Genomic DNA, 14,855 nt, shown 5'->3' on the forward strand with positions numbered 1-14,855 from the left:
AGTTCACATAACTTTCTCCATTTCTTCTGTGATAAACTTATTAGAATTCCTGATTTATAGATCTAGAAGATTCTAGCATGCACCCAAGTTTAAGATGATGTTGCTGGTGCAGAGAGCACACATTGAGAACCTCTGATCTAATCGCTTCCCTCCACCTTCTGTCCTTTGCCAGGGCAACTGCCTTAAGTAGTCTATATTTAAAATATCAGTGTTATAAAAAAAAAAAAAGATCCTGGATCGTAGAGGATGCTCCACCTTGTTGGTCAAATCTAAGTAATCATCCAATCTCATTAAAAGCAATTTACTCTTTATGCTAAAGCAAACTTGCCTTTATGCAAAATTGTTCCCCTAAATCCCTTCTACTTCAGAATTGGAGACAATACCAGATAGGTTTCTGATGTCCCAGTGTAGGACTTGGATTTCATTTTTCCACAAAAATAATTTTCCTAATGTTTACATATAGTCAAAATGCTGCTATTATAACCATTCTTCGGGAATACTGTGCACTCAAAGGGGCTTTGATGGGCTGCCTCCCAGGAGTTTAACAACCATTTAAGAAATTAAGTTTCTGAATTTCAGAAAAGCAACTTTTAAACAAACTCTTACAACAAAACTTGTTTAGTAACTGCCTGTAACTGAAACATTTTGTTCATTTTGTTTATAGTTATTTTGCCCTTTCCATTTGGAGCCAAAATGGGAGAGAAACGATTTGTCACGTATTCAACTAACATTTATTAGGTGCCCAAAATGTACCTGGCACTGTACTATTTACTGGGGATATAAAGATGAAAAGACAGCCCCTGCCCTAGAGGGGCTTGTATTCTAGGTGGAAAATATTTGCTCAGCAAATAAGAAAATATTTACCAAATTACTGATGTGATATGTGCAATAATGAGAAACTGATGGAGAGGGGATCTGTTCTGCCATGGGGCAGGGGGGCTGATGAAGGGACATCGTGTGTGTGTGTGTGTGTGTGTGTGTGTGTGTGTGTGTGTGTGTAATGGTATGTATAGAATTGGGGAACATTTATTACAGGTGGAAGACAGAGTTCTTCTGGCAGAAAAGGAAGCAGATGTGCTAGAGTGGTAAAGCAGTGCAACAAAGAGGGCATGGTGTCAGGGCCTCCCAGGTACTATGATTGAATGGGATGAAGTGCTCCTGGTGTTGGAGCCTCACCCAGGGAAGAAATGAAAGTTTATGCTAGCTCAGTGTGTGGTATTTCTACTTTTATCGCAGCCTTTTTGAAGAACTTTGTTTTCCTTCCTATTTATCAGTAATTTTCAACAGAATATGATTGCTTGCAAAATGTCTTGAGTCAGGTAGACTAAGATTGTGTATTAGGGAAAGAACTCATGTGTTGGGAAAAGAAAAGCCACCTCTTCACTCCTGTTATCCAGCCACATACTAAGCTCTTCTTTGCACTGGTCTACACATTGGACACATCAAAACATGATACATACCAACAATAAAAAATACAAACTTGAAAACCATGGCAATTTAGGGCTGGTGACATGGCTCATTGGTAGAGCATTTACCTCCCTAGCATGTGCAACATTTTGGTTTGATCCCCAGCACCATCAAAGTGGGGAGCGGGGAAGAAAAATATAAATCAGTGTAATCTAATCTTCACAAAAGTCTAAGGACTTCTGTGGTAAGTGGACAACTCTGAGATTCTGGCAAAAGAAAATATTCTCCAGAGGCTGAAGAAGGGGCTTCAGCAGATATTGAAATGAAAGTAAGAACAATGCTTTTGAGGTGCAGTAAGCCTGTCATTGGCCCCCACAGGTAACTATAAAATTGTGTCTTCCCAGGAAGAACAGAGACCAATATGAGAATTTCCTTATGAGGAAAACTAATCTTAAGCATTTTAGATTGTTCTCCATACTTTAAATTTTTTAGTATTTATCTCTTGACTGTATTACCGCTTATTTTGTTATAAAAAATAAATCATTTAGTAGTAACTAGGATGTACATGGCATGGTTGATTTAGCAAGCAGTGTTTCTGGACATTAAATTTGTATATGCCGTGTTTGCATGATACTGTAATTTAGTTTTAATCACTTTTCTAATGAAAACCAAAGGAGCTTACTTCTTTCTGTACTTTCATATGATCTTCATTTAAGTGTAGTTTTAGCTCCCCTGAGGTGATAATCATCTTTCCTGAGAGCTGAACTCCCATGATTTTAATTGTTTTAATTTTTTACATTATGTGTGTGGGCATGCTCATGTCACAACATGCATGTAGAGATCAGAGGACAACTTGGGTAAGTCAGGAAGAACTTTCCACTAGGTGAGATCTGGGAATTGAATTCAGGTCATTGAGTTTAGGTGACAAGTACCTTTATCTGCTGAGCCACCTTGCCAGCCCTCCCATTTTGTCTTTTTTGTATCATGGGGAGACAATCATCAAATTACCATTTGACTAGCAGAGAAAAAGACCAGAAGAAAATAGCCCAAAGAGATGTTTTAGCTGCTAAGAAATGGCTACAGAAGGAAATAACTATAAATGTACAGACCTGCTATTTAAACCATCTGTTTAATAAAACACAGCAGACTAAGTAATTGATAAAGAACAGACATTTGCTCTCTTACAGTTCTGGAGGCTGGAAGTTCAAGACCATTCTAGAAAGGGCTACGCTAGGCTTCCAAGGGGCACATTATTGTCACATCCTCCAGAGGGGATGTACCCATGTCATCACATGGCAGAGGGAATAGAAGGGCAAGAGAGAGTGAACTTTCTCTGGTCTTTTTTATAAGGACATTAGTCATAGTCTTGTCACCAAAAACCAACCCCCTTTTTTTGTATGTGTGTAGAAGAACTTTGACATTGCAAAAAAAAAAAAATCCATATAAACTAGAAATTGGTTTTCAATAACATTAGTAATAGAGAATATGTTCTAGAAAGTAGAGGTGACTGGATGTAAAATTCTGGCAGCAATTTAATAGAAGAGAGCCCAATGGTGAATACCTGATGAAGACAGAAGTGTTGTCTGTGGGGAGCTTGGAATGATACTTACAGAAATGCACATAACCAGACTGAATTGTTTTCATAGGTGTTATGAAGTTTCATATAGTTAAAGGTTCTCTCTACATGCACTTCAGTTTCACAACATGGCATATGTGATAGATGGCCTAGAATACCTAAATGCAAAAGGGAGTATTCACACATGGTATTTAACTCCTTGATTCACTAGCATATATACTTCTAAACAAAGTTTTTTTCATTTTTATTGTTTTTCTTTTTTTATTTTTTAGAAGAAGCATTTCATTACAGCTTTAACATAATAACAATTTCCAGAGCAAAGATACATCTCTTTCAAAAGTGGCTATAAAATTTTTAGGTTCACAGTTGAATTAATACAGTTGTACAATATTGAACTCAGTATAAACCCTGTAAGACATAAAATTGAATGAGTTTTTAACCTTTAAAAAAGATCTCCATTTCATTTTAAAATATGCTGTTTCTTACAGAAAGACTCACTGTTTTTGCTAATAACACTTAAATGTTGGCTCATGTGTCTCTAATCTGCATGTATCTGATTATTACTAGCCATGGTCGGTTGCACTTGGATCCTTGGCACCTGTATATGGATATAAAGTCATTGGGTATTTTATATTTCTGAGTGTTTTGCCAGGAATGTATGTAGGTGCACCCATGTGTGTAATGCCTGCAGAGGCCAGAAGAGGGCCCGGAATCTCCTGGAACTGGAGTTACTGACTTTTGTCTGCTGCAAGAGTGCTCTTAACCGGGGAGATATCTCCCCAGTCCATTGCATAAACCTCTAAATGATTGTGCTGTCATCACACCTAGGGCTTACTGCACCTACAGGGTGGTGGTCATGGGAAGCAGGGCCTCCAGTGTCAATACCTGCAGAGCAGCCACCACCACCTGTGTGTCTTCTCTTTTTGCATTTTTTCCCTTTTTCTTTGCTGTTGCTGCTTCTTAGCAAAACTGCTACAAAACAAAACTGTACTCACTGCACTCTAGTTGAGATTTAGAGCTTCAGTCTTCTGGGGTGAAGAAAGCACTATAGGATGTGTAGAGCTCTGATAACAGGGAGGTCACAGACCCTCCTGGCTTAGAGACTGCCACTGCTTTCCTAACTGGGTCATTCATAGGAGGTCTGACTTAAGTTTATTTCAAAGCTAACATAAAATTCTGGTTCTGGAGTGATGTCAATAGCCCAGTAAGTTCCATCCGATTTTATTTTATTCATTGTGTAGTCACAAGGATTGAACAGTGTAGCATTAATATCAGAACCTGGTTTCCGGTCACAATTCCACTCTCATCAGTGGCATTCTTTGCAGTAACACCTTTCATGTAGAACTGGTCCATAACTGCTGGATCAGGTTCCCTCATCAGAATTTCCAGGGTTTGATTTGACTGAGGGATTATCCCACTCTCTGGGAAATCCGAAGTATATAAATACCCATGGCCAGAATTCATACATCATATTCAGGATGCTGCTGTATTTGGGGAAATTGCACTACGAAGCTCTGTTCATTCCTGAAAATGCCAGTGTGGGTACCCTTGGTGAGACGGTATTGTGAAATTATTATTTTTTAATTATTTATGGGCTGGAGAGATGACTCAGCAGTTATGAACACTGTTCTTGCAGAAGACCCAGGTTCAAATCCCAGCACCCACATGGCAGCTAACAACTTTCATAACTCCAGTTCCAGGGGATCCGACGGCCTATTCTGTCCTCTGTGGGCATCACATGACATGGGTACACTTACTACATGCATAACACTCAAACATATAAAATTAAAAATAATAATAGTAATAAATAAAATATATAAAAATTATTTATTCTTATTTTATGTGTATTTATTTTATGCAGGAATGTATTGCCTGCATGTGTGCAAGTGCATCTGTGTCATGCAATGCCCGCAGAGGTCAGAAGGGGGCGTTGTATTTCCCTAATCCTGAGGTTATGGACAGTTATTGGCCTCCATGTGGGTGCTGGGAATCAAATCCGGGTCCTCTGCAAGAGCAATTAATACTTTTAACCACTGAGCCATCTCTCCAGCCCCATATTGTGAAATTCTTATGAGAACTTGCAGGTGGGACTAGAGAGATGGCTCAGAGGTTAAGAGCACTGACTGCTCTTGCAGAGGACCCAGGTTCAATTCCCAGCACCCACATGGTGGTTAACAACTGTCTGTAACTCCAATTCCTGGGAATCTGCCTCCCTCTTCTGACCTCCACGGGCATTGCATGATATGGTGCACCTACCTACGTGCAAGCAATACACTCACACACATAAAATAATAACTAAAACATTTTTAAGTTATTTTTAAAAAGAACTTGCAGAAAAATGGATAGAGCTTGAAAATATATTTAGCAAGGTAACCCAGATCCAGAGAAATGAAAATATACTAATCAAAGTAACCTAGACTCAGAGAGATGAAAATTGCATGTTCTTTCTCATATGTGGATTCTAGCTTGTAATGTGCACACATACACACAGACACACACACTCACATACACTGTATGGAGACACACATGGGTATAAGCTGTGAAACTAGAACAGAAACTACAAGAGAGGAAAAAGAAGAGTTGAGGAAGGATAGGAAAGCAAGAAGAGACATGATATGACGGGGAAGGGAAGCTGTTGGGAGGGTGGAAAAGTCCAGGGGGAGTCAGGGTGTGGAAGGGGGTCAAAAGAACTAACAAAAACTAATTTTGTTTGAGGATGCCATAATGAAACCTGAGACTGTATATGCTAATTTAAGATTCTTTTAAAGAAAAAAAAAAAAGCTTTGAATTGAGTCAAACCCACTGCCATCCCTAGCAGGGGACTAGTGCTTTCAGCAGGAGGATGATACCCTGTGTCTTCCAAATAAACCATCTCTTTGACATGGGCAGACTGCTAGAGTTCTGGTCTCAACTGAAAAGTGCCCTTGACTTTGTGTTGAACGTTTCTAAAAGATACGTTTCTCTTTTGAGAAGTGGTTTGGGGGTGGAAGATGGTAGGAATGGCGATATTCAAAGGCCAGCCAATCTTGAAGTCAAGAAATTCCAATTCTGAATGCTGCCCGGTAGGAGGGAAGAAGCACAGAGCTGGAGGCAGCAGTGAGAGCTCAGACTGACTGGCTGGCCTGTGGCTCTGGGAAGGTTCTTAGCCCCACAGTGCCCTTCCCTGGAAAGCGACACCAAAGCCCTCTGTCAAAGAAGAAGGAGTGAACGTTCAGAAAACAGAGGTAGAGCTCTTGAAATTAGGAATTGGCTTAAATAAGTCTGCAGAAAACTATCTGGAAAATTGTTTATTTCTTTTCAGCCCTTCCCGAGATTGACAACACATGACAGTGCTTAGCATAGATGTCTGTAGTGAACTCACTGTCTAACAGATTGGTCACTCCTTTTTCATCCATTACAAATTATTTTTCTCCAAGTTTCAACTGTTGCCCATGTGTTGTTGTTGCTGTTGTTTTGCGAGTGCTGAAGACCTGCTTTGTTTTGTTCTGAGCACATTTACTGTATTGGCTCCCGGTCAGAGTGTCTGGCTCTGTTTCTAGGTAGAAGCAAACCCACTTTCTTTGGTGATGAGTGGGCATTTCTCAACAGACTAGGGTTGTCGTACTTTGTAGGAGCCAGAGCTGACTTCAGCAGAGCATTGCTGAGCCATGGTCGATGTTTCCAGGAAGACCTGGTTCCTTTAAAGAGTCAAACTGTTGTTTTCTACACAGGGTCTCTTCTGCCTCAGCTCTTAAGTCTTTAACTGGTAGTAGAGATAGTTTCAAGAAAACCTTGACTCCAATGGCTGAAACAGTAGAGCACTGTAAATGATAGAATTGAGAAGGACCAAGAGCTAAGGGGCAAGCGTTTTCAGCTGTATGATTTATTTATAGACAATAAGAAAAACAGACTGACAGAAAGTGATTTCCATCCACATTAGCTGCTAATGCTGCTGCTTTCTTTATTGCAGCCTGTGATAAAAATTCCATTTTGGGGCTAGCAAGATGGGCAAATGGGAAGGGGCACCTGCTGCTAAGCAAGTTCATTTCCCAGAATTCACAAAGAAGGTCCTCTGACCTCCCTGACACACACACACACACACACACACACACACACACTGTAGTATGTGCACTCCCACACACACGTGCACACACAAAATAAATAAATGTAAAAAGTTTTATTTTTTATTTACTTCTATTTTACATGTAGGAGTGTTTTACCCTGCATGTATGAGTGCAACTGCACTTGCAGTGCCCACAGAGGCCAGATGAGGGTGTTGGATCCTCTGGAACTGGAGTTATGGAAGGTTGTTAGCCATCAGTTGCATCCTGGGAACCAAACCTGGGTTCTCTCCAAAAGCAGCCAGTGCTGTTAACCTCTAAGCCATCTCTCCAGACCATTTTAATTAAAAGAAATTTTGAAAAATTCACATATGAGTACTGTATTTACATCAATTCTACCCCTTCCTCACCCTCCCCAGCTCATGCCATGTGCCCCCCCTCCCCCGTTCCTTTCAGTTTCCTGTCTCTTTGACTGTTATTGTTACATATACATACACACGGGGCTGGAGAGATAGATCTATGGTTAAGAGCACTGACTGCTCTTGCAGAGGACCCAGGTTCAACTCCCAGCACCCATGTGGCGGCTACAAGCTGTCTTTAACTCCAGTTCCAGGGGAATCCGAAGCCCTCTCCTGACCTCTGCAGCATTGCATGACTCAGGTGCACTCGGTACATGCAGGCAATACACTCATACACATAAAATAAAAATAAGCAATAAAATATTTTTAAAACATATACATACACACATTTATAATGCAGAGTCCTTTTAGTGGTACTCCTGTGCATGTGTGTTTTGGGCTGACCACTTGGGATTAGCTAGCCTGTCAGGAAGCTGTCTCTGGAGAAAACTAATTCTCCCTCCCTTAGCCTCAGATTGTCTGTTGCTCTTCTTACCTGTAAGACATGGAGGTTGTTCAGCCAACTGTCCAGTTTACCTTTCTTTGAGCACAGTCAAAACAAGGATGATGACTAAGCAATTGATGTTACCTCTGGATACAGTAGGACTTTGTAAAGAGAATCCTTGGGAGCATTTATCTAATCCTTAAAAGATTTTAGGGTTACTTCTTCAGAGGGGGAAATGTTAGAGTAGCCAAAAGTCCCATTAAAAAAAAAAAATCAGGCAAAGAAGAAGAAAGAGTACATGAAGTTATCAGAAAAAAAGTGATGGGGAGATATGGAAGGATTGGAGGGGAGGGAGTGGGCATGGATTTGATCAAGACACCTTATATGTATGTATGAAATTCTCAATAAATTATTTATTTTAAAAAAAGACAGAATCCTAAGTCTTTGTTTCCCACCATGATTTTCAAGTTGAAAGTATTCCAGAGGGTCAGTGAGCTGGCTCAGGTGATAAAGACACTTGCCACCAAGCCTAAGGACTTGAGTTCAATCCCCAGAACCACATGGATATGGCAGGAGAGAGCCAACTTCTACAAGTTGTCCTCCTTGACGTCTGCATGCACATCATGACATACCACTCCCAATAAATAAATGTAAAAATAAAATTTTAAGAGTTTTCATGCTGGTAGATAGCCTGAAATCCTTTGGTACGGTTTATTCATGTGGGATTAAAATCAGAAGCCCTCTTGAGTGATTGCAAGCACTGTCTTCTATAATAACAGTTTAGGATCTTCAACTGCATTTGAGTATAGTCATTAACATTAAGAAAATTATAAAGTTTGGATGTGCCCAGGACCTTATTCAAGATAGTACCACCTCTGTCTGGAATTGGTAAACTCAGTCCTCCACCCTCTTTTCTGTACTATATCAAGTTCTGTGTGGGTTGCTGGTGTGGGTTCTAAAGTGAGCTGATACATGGATTGAATGGAAGTGGCTTTTGTTAAGGAAATATTCCTGAAATAAAAATGATGATGGATCATAAAATGTTCCTGTTTACTCTGTCCACACTGTGGAATCCTTTTCCTCCAGCGAGTGCATGCCTGTGGGCTAGTCTTGAAGCTGTTTTCCTTGTTTCTTGACTGCTGTCCACTGGGAAGCCTTGGCTGCTTTCATTTTTATTCTCTAACTCCAGTGCTTTTGAACACAGAACCCCCATCCTCCCACCACCCAAACTGCACATTCCAACTCCGTGATCTCATGGCACCAGGCGCACCTCCCTGCCATGCCGTCAGGCCGCCTGCTGGCTCCTGCAGGCGAACAGACAGCAACATAAACTCAGCTCAGAAGAGCAGGATGCTCTCTGTATATTTTTAAGACTAGGAATCCAGGTCCCCTTTAGAGGCTGTATTTGTTTAATAGCTCCTTGAAAACTGAACAAAACATTTCTTGTTGCTCTTATTTCTTGGTAATATCATTCCCTCTGTACTGATGTACAGAATCTTACAAACTAGAGAACGGAAAAGATGTGTTAGATCACATCTAATCTGTTCCCACTGGTCACAGTTGCTTTTTCCCACAGTCTGTCCTCTTATGCTTTTCTCTTCTAGTCTTCTCAAGAATTTATTTTCCCATTTCTCCTGGGGCACAGTTTCTGAGTTTGACCATGGAGGAATTTATATGGAATTATTCGTTTTCTTTTTTTTTTTAATCTTAATATCCCTGGTCTTCATAACCCTTTACATTGCCATAAACAGTTGCTCTTCTTCCTGCTCAAGTATTTCTGGGTGGGATTTTTTTTTCCTGTCCATTTATTAAGTTCAGATTTTGTTTTTTGCTTTGCTTTCTCTCTTCATCAATCAGCCCTGAAGCCCATTAATCATTTTTTTTTTTTTTACTGCACTTAAAACCCCTTTGCTTATTCCCATATCAGAAACCCAGAGCTAGTTAAGGTCCCTGGGTACTGGAGGAAGCCTCACTAATATATTCTCTCTCTCTCCCTCTCCCTCTCCCTCCCTCCCCTCCCCTCCCCTCCCTTCCCTTCCTCTCCCTCTCTTAGTCACTATCCTTTTCCCCTTAATTCTCAACTGAAAACTACTCCTAAAATACTGTTTTTAGTTGTGATTTGAACAGTTAGTTGAAGATGTCCTGTGTGTACATGTGTGCATGTGTGAGTGTGAGTGTGTGTGTGTGTGAGAGAGAGAGGGAGAGAGAGAGAGAGAGAGAGAGAGAGAGAGAGGAGGGATTGAGATTATGATTATTTTGTTCACAGTAGCTCAAGTAGTATTTTTCATATCCTCAGAGCTACAAATCTTTTGGATCTTCTCCTGACTGTTTGGATCAAATTCAGTGCTGGACCATGGAAATATGACGTAGCATTCTACTTCAGAGCTGTCATCTTCTTGGTAGAGGAAAACACAAATTGTATATGTAGGGTTTTGGATTCTTAGGGATGCAGAAGAGAAAAACCTAAAGACCCTTGGCATTCACTTATTTAAAGTAGATTACTTTGGGGCTGGAGAGATGATTTGGCAGTTGAGAGTACTGGCTGATCTTGCAGAGGACCCGGGTTTGGTTCCCAACACCCACATAAGGCTAATCACTGTCTGTAACTCCAGCTCCACGGGATCTGACACTCTCTTCTGGCCTCCTTGGGCATTGCACACATGTGGTGCATTTACATACGTTCAGGCAAAACATTTATACACATAAAATAAAATAATAAATCATAAAGTACGTTAGTTCTCAGGAGCTGTTGTTAGGTTAAAAAGATAAATAAAGCCTTGTATGCTATAGGGTTTCCTGTGTTGGAGAGCTCTGAATTATAAAGACGTCCATTCTACCTCAAGCAATCTCATTTCAGGTTCTTACCAGATTCCTGACACAGGATACACTGGGACCCCTATGTGACAGACGGTGATACAGAGCAATGAGAAGAAACAACCTTTTCCACACATGGTACTCAAACATTCGATATCCATAAAGGACCAAACCAAATACCTACCTCACACCATATGCAAAACAAACAAACAAACAAAAAAAAACCTTCAAATGTATGCAGACCTAAATGTGAAAGAAAAACATTACAGTACATACACACATGTACTTGTATATATGTATGTACATGCATATGTCTTCATGACATTATGGTATTGAAAATTTTCTATGACACAAAAGTCTATAGTCAAACACTTTATATTTATTTAACTAGAGTGCTTCTTCCCAGCACTCAGGAGGCAGAGGCAGGTAGACCTCTGTGAGATCAAGGCCAGCCTGGTCTACATAATGAGTTCCAGACCAGCTGGGGCTACAGTGAGATTCTTTCTTACAAAGATCCAAGTAAATAACCAAATAAATAGAACTTCATCAAAAGATAATGGGGAGAAGACAAGTAAGCACATGAGTGTGAGAATATATTTGTCTTATGTGATGACAAAATATTCTCTAGAACTTGCACAAATTCTTATATCTAAGAAAAACACAAAATACTTTGAATTGACTCTTCACAAAAAAGTAAAAGTAACATTCATAAAAGAATCTCAAATTCTTTAATAATCAAAGAGAAGAAATTAAACTATAATAAGATTCAGCATCATGTCTGCTGCCATAGCTAACAGAAGGTCTGACAATACCAAGTGCTTACAGGGAATGGGGCAGCAGGAACTGGTGGTAGAATGTGTATACTGTTATGTATCAGGAATAGTGTACTAGACTGTAGTGTAGTTGAAGATGCATACACACAGCTTATGACTCTGCAGTTCCACTCCTACAGATGTACACCAGAGAAAATCAACACACGACACACAAGAATATGACAATGGCCTTTTCCCTGTCACTGGTTTACAAATTTTTAAGCCTGCAGAATTACTTTACTGAATATAATAAATTCTAAATAATGGCTAAGCAGAACATGGTACTAGTGGAGGGACTGCATGTGGGCTTTTGACTCAGTGATAGGTGTCTTGAAATCCCACTTCTGCCCCTTACTAGCTGTGTGACCAAGGGCACTGTATTATGATCTGTGAGCTTCAGTTTTTTTATCTGCAAGTTGGAGATAATAATATGCCTACCATATCAGGGACCATTATTAACTGTTGCTGTACATAAAGAACCAAGCATAAATACTAACAGTAAAATTTTCCAGTAAATTATGCATACTATTAATATTTTGTTATGTTGATTAAAATTGTGATGATGCATTTGGTCTTCAGAACCTTTCAGTTACGGCACATTTACTGATACTCATTTTTTTTGGTTTTCCACTATATAATATTAAATCAGGGAAAAGACTTTTTACTCCCTAATTCATTTCTTTCTTTCTCATTTTCTTTTTTAATTTTTATTTATTTATTTTTATTTTATGTGTATGAGTGTTATGCTTGCATGCATGTAAGTACATCTGTGTTGTACAGTGCCCACAGAGGACAGAAGAGAGCATTGGATCCCCTGGAACTGGAATTACGGGAGGTGGTTAGCCACCATGTGGGTGCTGGTATTCAAACCCCGGTCTTCTGCAAGAGCTACTAATGCTCTTAACCACTAAGCCATCTCTCCAGTCCCTCTTTTTCATTTTATTTATAACAACATTTTAGAAAACGTATTCTAAATGGAAAATATGACCATGACAAAAATATTACTATAATTTAGAAAATTATGCAGAACTAAAAATTCTTTTGAGTAACTTAAAAAGCTAAGTATGGTTTTATCAAAATGAAGTAGAAAACACTTTAATAAATTTATCTCAAAAAATACTAGGATGAAATGTATGTTTTCGAATCCTAGCCCAAGATCCTACCCATTAAATTATAATACTGAGAGTTTAAAAAACAACTAAATAAAAGTACCTTGTAGCCTTTATTGCTGGAGAGAGATGGCTCACCGGTTAAGAGCACTGACTGCTCTTGCAAAGGACCTGGGTTCAATTCCCAGCACCCACATGGCGGCTACGAATCATCCTTAACTCCAGTTCCAGGGGAATCCGAAGCCCTCTTCTGACCTCTCTGGCATTGCACGTCATGGGTGCACTTACATACATGCAGGCAAAATACATTATACACATAAAATAAAAAATAATAAAATATTTTTTAAAGTGAGCTCACATGTAAGACCCTCCTGTCATCTCTGATGAAATTCGTTTCTACGTCCAAAGCCTTTCCTGCTGAGCACAGTCATCTTTTCCTGGGAACTGATGTCTGAATACCCTTTTTATCTGTCAAACTGGTTATGATTGTTTTGCCACTTTGTACCTTACCTTTCCATAAACAACCCGCCATCTCCAACTAGATTGCATTCTCTTGGGCCAAGATACTCTTCCTAAGTATCTTTGTGTGTGTAAGGTTTCAAGGGAAAATATGAATGCCATTTTGTCTCTAACAGCACCTAGCATAGAGACTTACAGAGTAAGCACAAAGTAGATGCATGATGATGACCAGGGTGCAGTTTACAAAAATAGGATTATGTGATGACATGAGCATAGAAATCCTGGATGCTGCCTGAAAAGTGAATATGTTTGCTTTCCTTTGTTCCAGAAAGACAGCGTGAAACGGGTGTTTTCTGGCATACAACCTACAGGAATCCCCCACCTGGGAAATTACCTGGGAGCCATTGAGAACTGGGTGAAGTTACAGGATACATATGACACGGTGCTGTACAGCATTGTGGACCTCCACTCCATCACCGTCTCGCAAGACCCCACCACACTCCGTCAGAGCCTCTGGGACATGACTGCTGTCCTTCTTGCCTGTGGCATAAATCCAGAGAAAAGCATCCTTTTCCAACAGTCTCAGGTCAGCTTCTCAGATGAGAACCAAGATTTGTGTTCCTACATTGTCTGAAGAAAAATTAAGTTGCTCATATAACTCCTGTTCATAAGTCCTTTTAATTGTTCAAGAACGTAAAGATTAAGCTGTTCAAGGATGACAATCTGAAAGCATCAGTTTAATATTTTACATGTATTCATATCATTCAGTATCCTTTTATTTTAATAGTATATATCTTCCAGATTTCATTTCCTATATTTTGTCTTTCATCTGCCTAAAAGTTATGTCATATTAGTTCTTCTAGCCCTGGGATTGTTTTCTGTGTTGGGTTACATTCAAACTGATGAGTTCTTGCTGTTGACTAACCTTACCCTGTGATCAGGATAGAATTTGTGACCAATGGCTTTACGTAATTCCAATGGTTCTTCATTGGATATTGAATTTGGAAGGCCTATTGGATCATTTCCATTGTTCTTTGAGAGGATTTGATAGAACAAGCCAGGAATTTTGAAGACAAAGTCCCAGTGTCTTGTGTATAAGCCAAGAAAGTCTTCAGGAAGCCAAAATAAATGAAGCCAAAATATTTGACTCATACCTTCACTATGGGTGAGTCAGTTTGTGCTTAGACAGGAAGATATCCTGGCCCAGAGGTGGGGCTTAAGAGACTCCCTAGCTAAGAAGATAAAAACTCTAACTGGATCATGCACTCAATATATATCTGCTTAAACCTACAGCGAAACCCCAGTCAAGGAGTCCTACCTTTCTTAATCACAAATTTGTATCATTGTCTTAAGATATGTTTTAATATATGCTTTTGTTACCCACATAACTTACTACAATAAATCACACAAAGCAACCAGTTGAAAACATGCAATAGGGCTACAGGTATCAATAGTAGAGTGTTTGTCTGGTATGCACAAGGTCCCGAGTTGAATCCCCAGAACGACAACACACACACACACACACACACACACACACACACACACACAAGGAATACCTTTGCCAAGTGTGCTAGGGCACATCTTTAATCCCAGCACTCAGGAGGCAGAGGCAGGCAATCTCTGTGAGTTCAAGGGCAGCCTGGTCTATATAGCAAATTCCAGGCCAGCTGTGACTACAGGGAGATCCTGTCTCAAAAAGAGAAAAAAAAAAAAGAAGAGAGAGAGAGAGAGAGAGAGAGAGAGAGAGAGAGAGAGAGAGAGAGAGAGAGAGAGGAGAGAGAGAGAATTTTAAGCC

At 39.8% G+C, this 14,855-nt stretch overlaps 1 protein-coding gene and 1 pseudogene across 1 annotated transcript in view; one reads left to right on the plus strand and one right to left on the minus strand.

Moving 5' to 3' along the window:
* The window catches only part of Wars2 (tryptophanyl tRNA synthetase 2, mitochondrial), an 83,629-nt gene that overhangs the window by 40,043 nt on the left and 28,731 nt on the right, over positions 1-14,855 (plus strand). Inside the window, exon 2 of the mRNA XM_008839011.2 lies at positions 13,389-13,646. Coding sequence (XP_008837233.2) covers positions 13,389-13,646 — 258 coding nt within the window. The remainder of the gene's footprint in view (positions 1-13,388; positions 13,647-14,855) is intronic.
* On the minus strand, positions 3,985-6,632 carry LOC103738842 (annotated as a pseudogene).

Source organism: Nannospalax galili, unplaced genomic scaffold (genome assembly GCF_000622305.1).
Source record: "Nannospalax galili isolate Female #2095 unplaced genomic scaffold, S.galili_v1.0 scaffold239, whole genome shotgun sequence".
NCBI lineage: Eukaryota > Metazoa > Chordata > Mammalia > Rodentia > Spalacidae > Nannospalax > Nannospalax galili.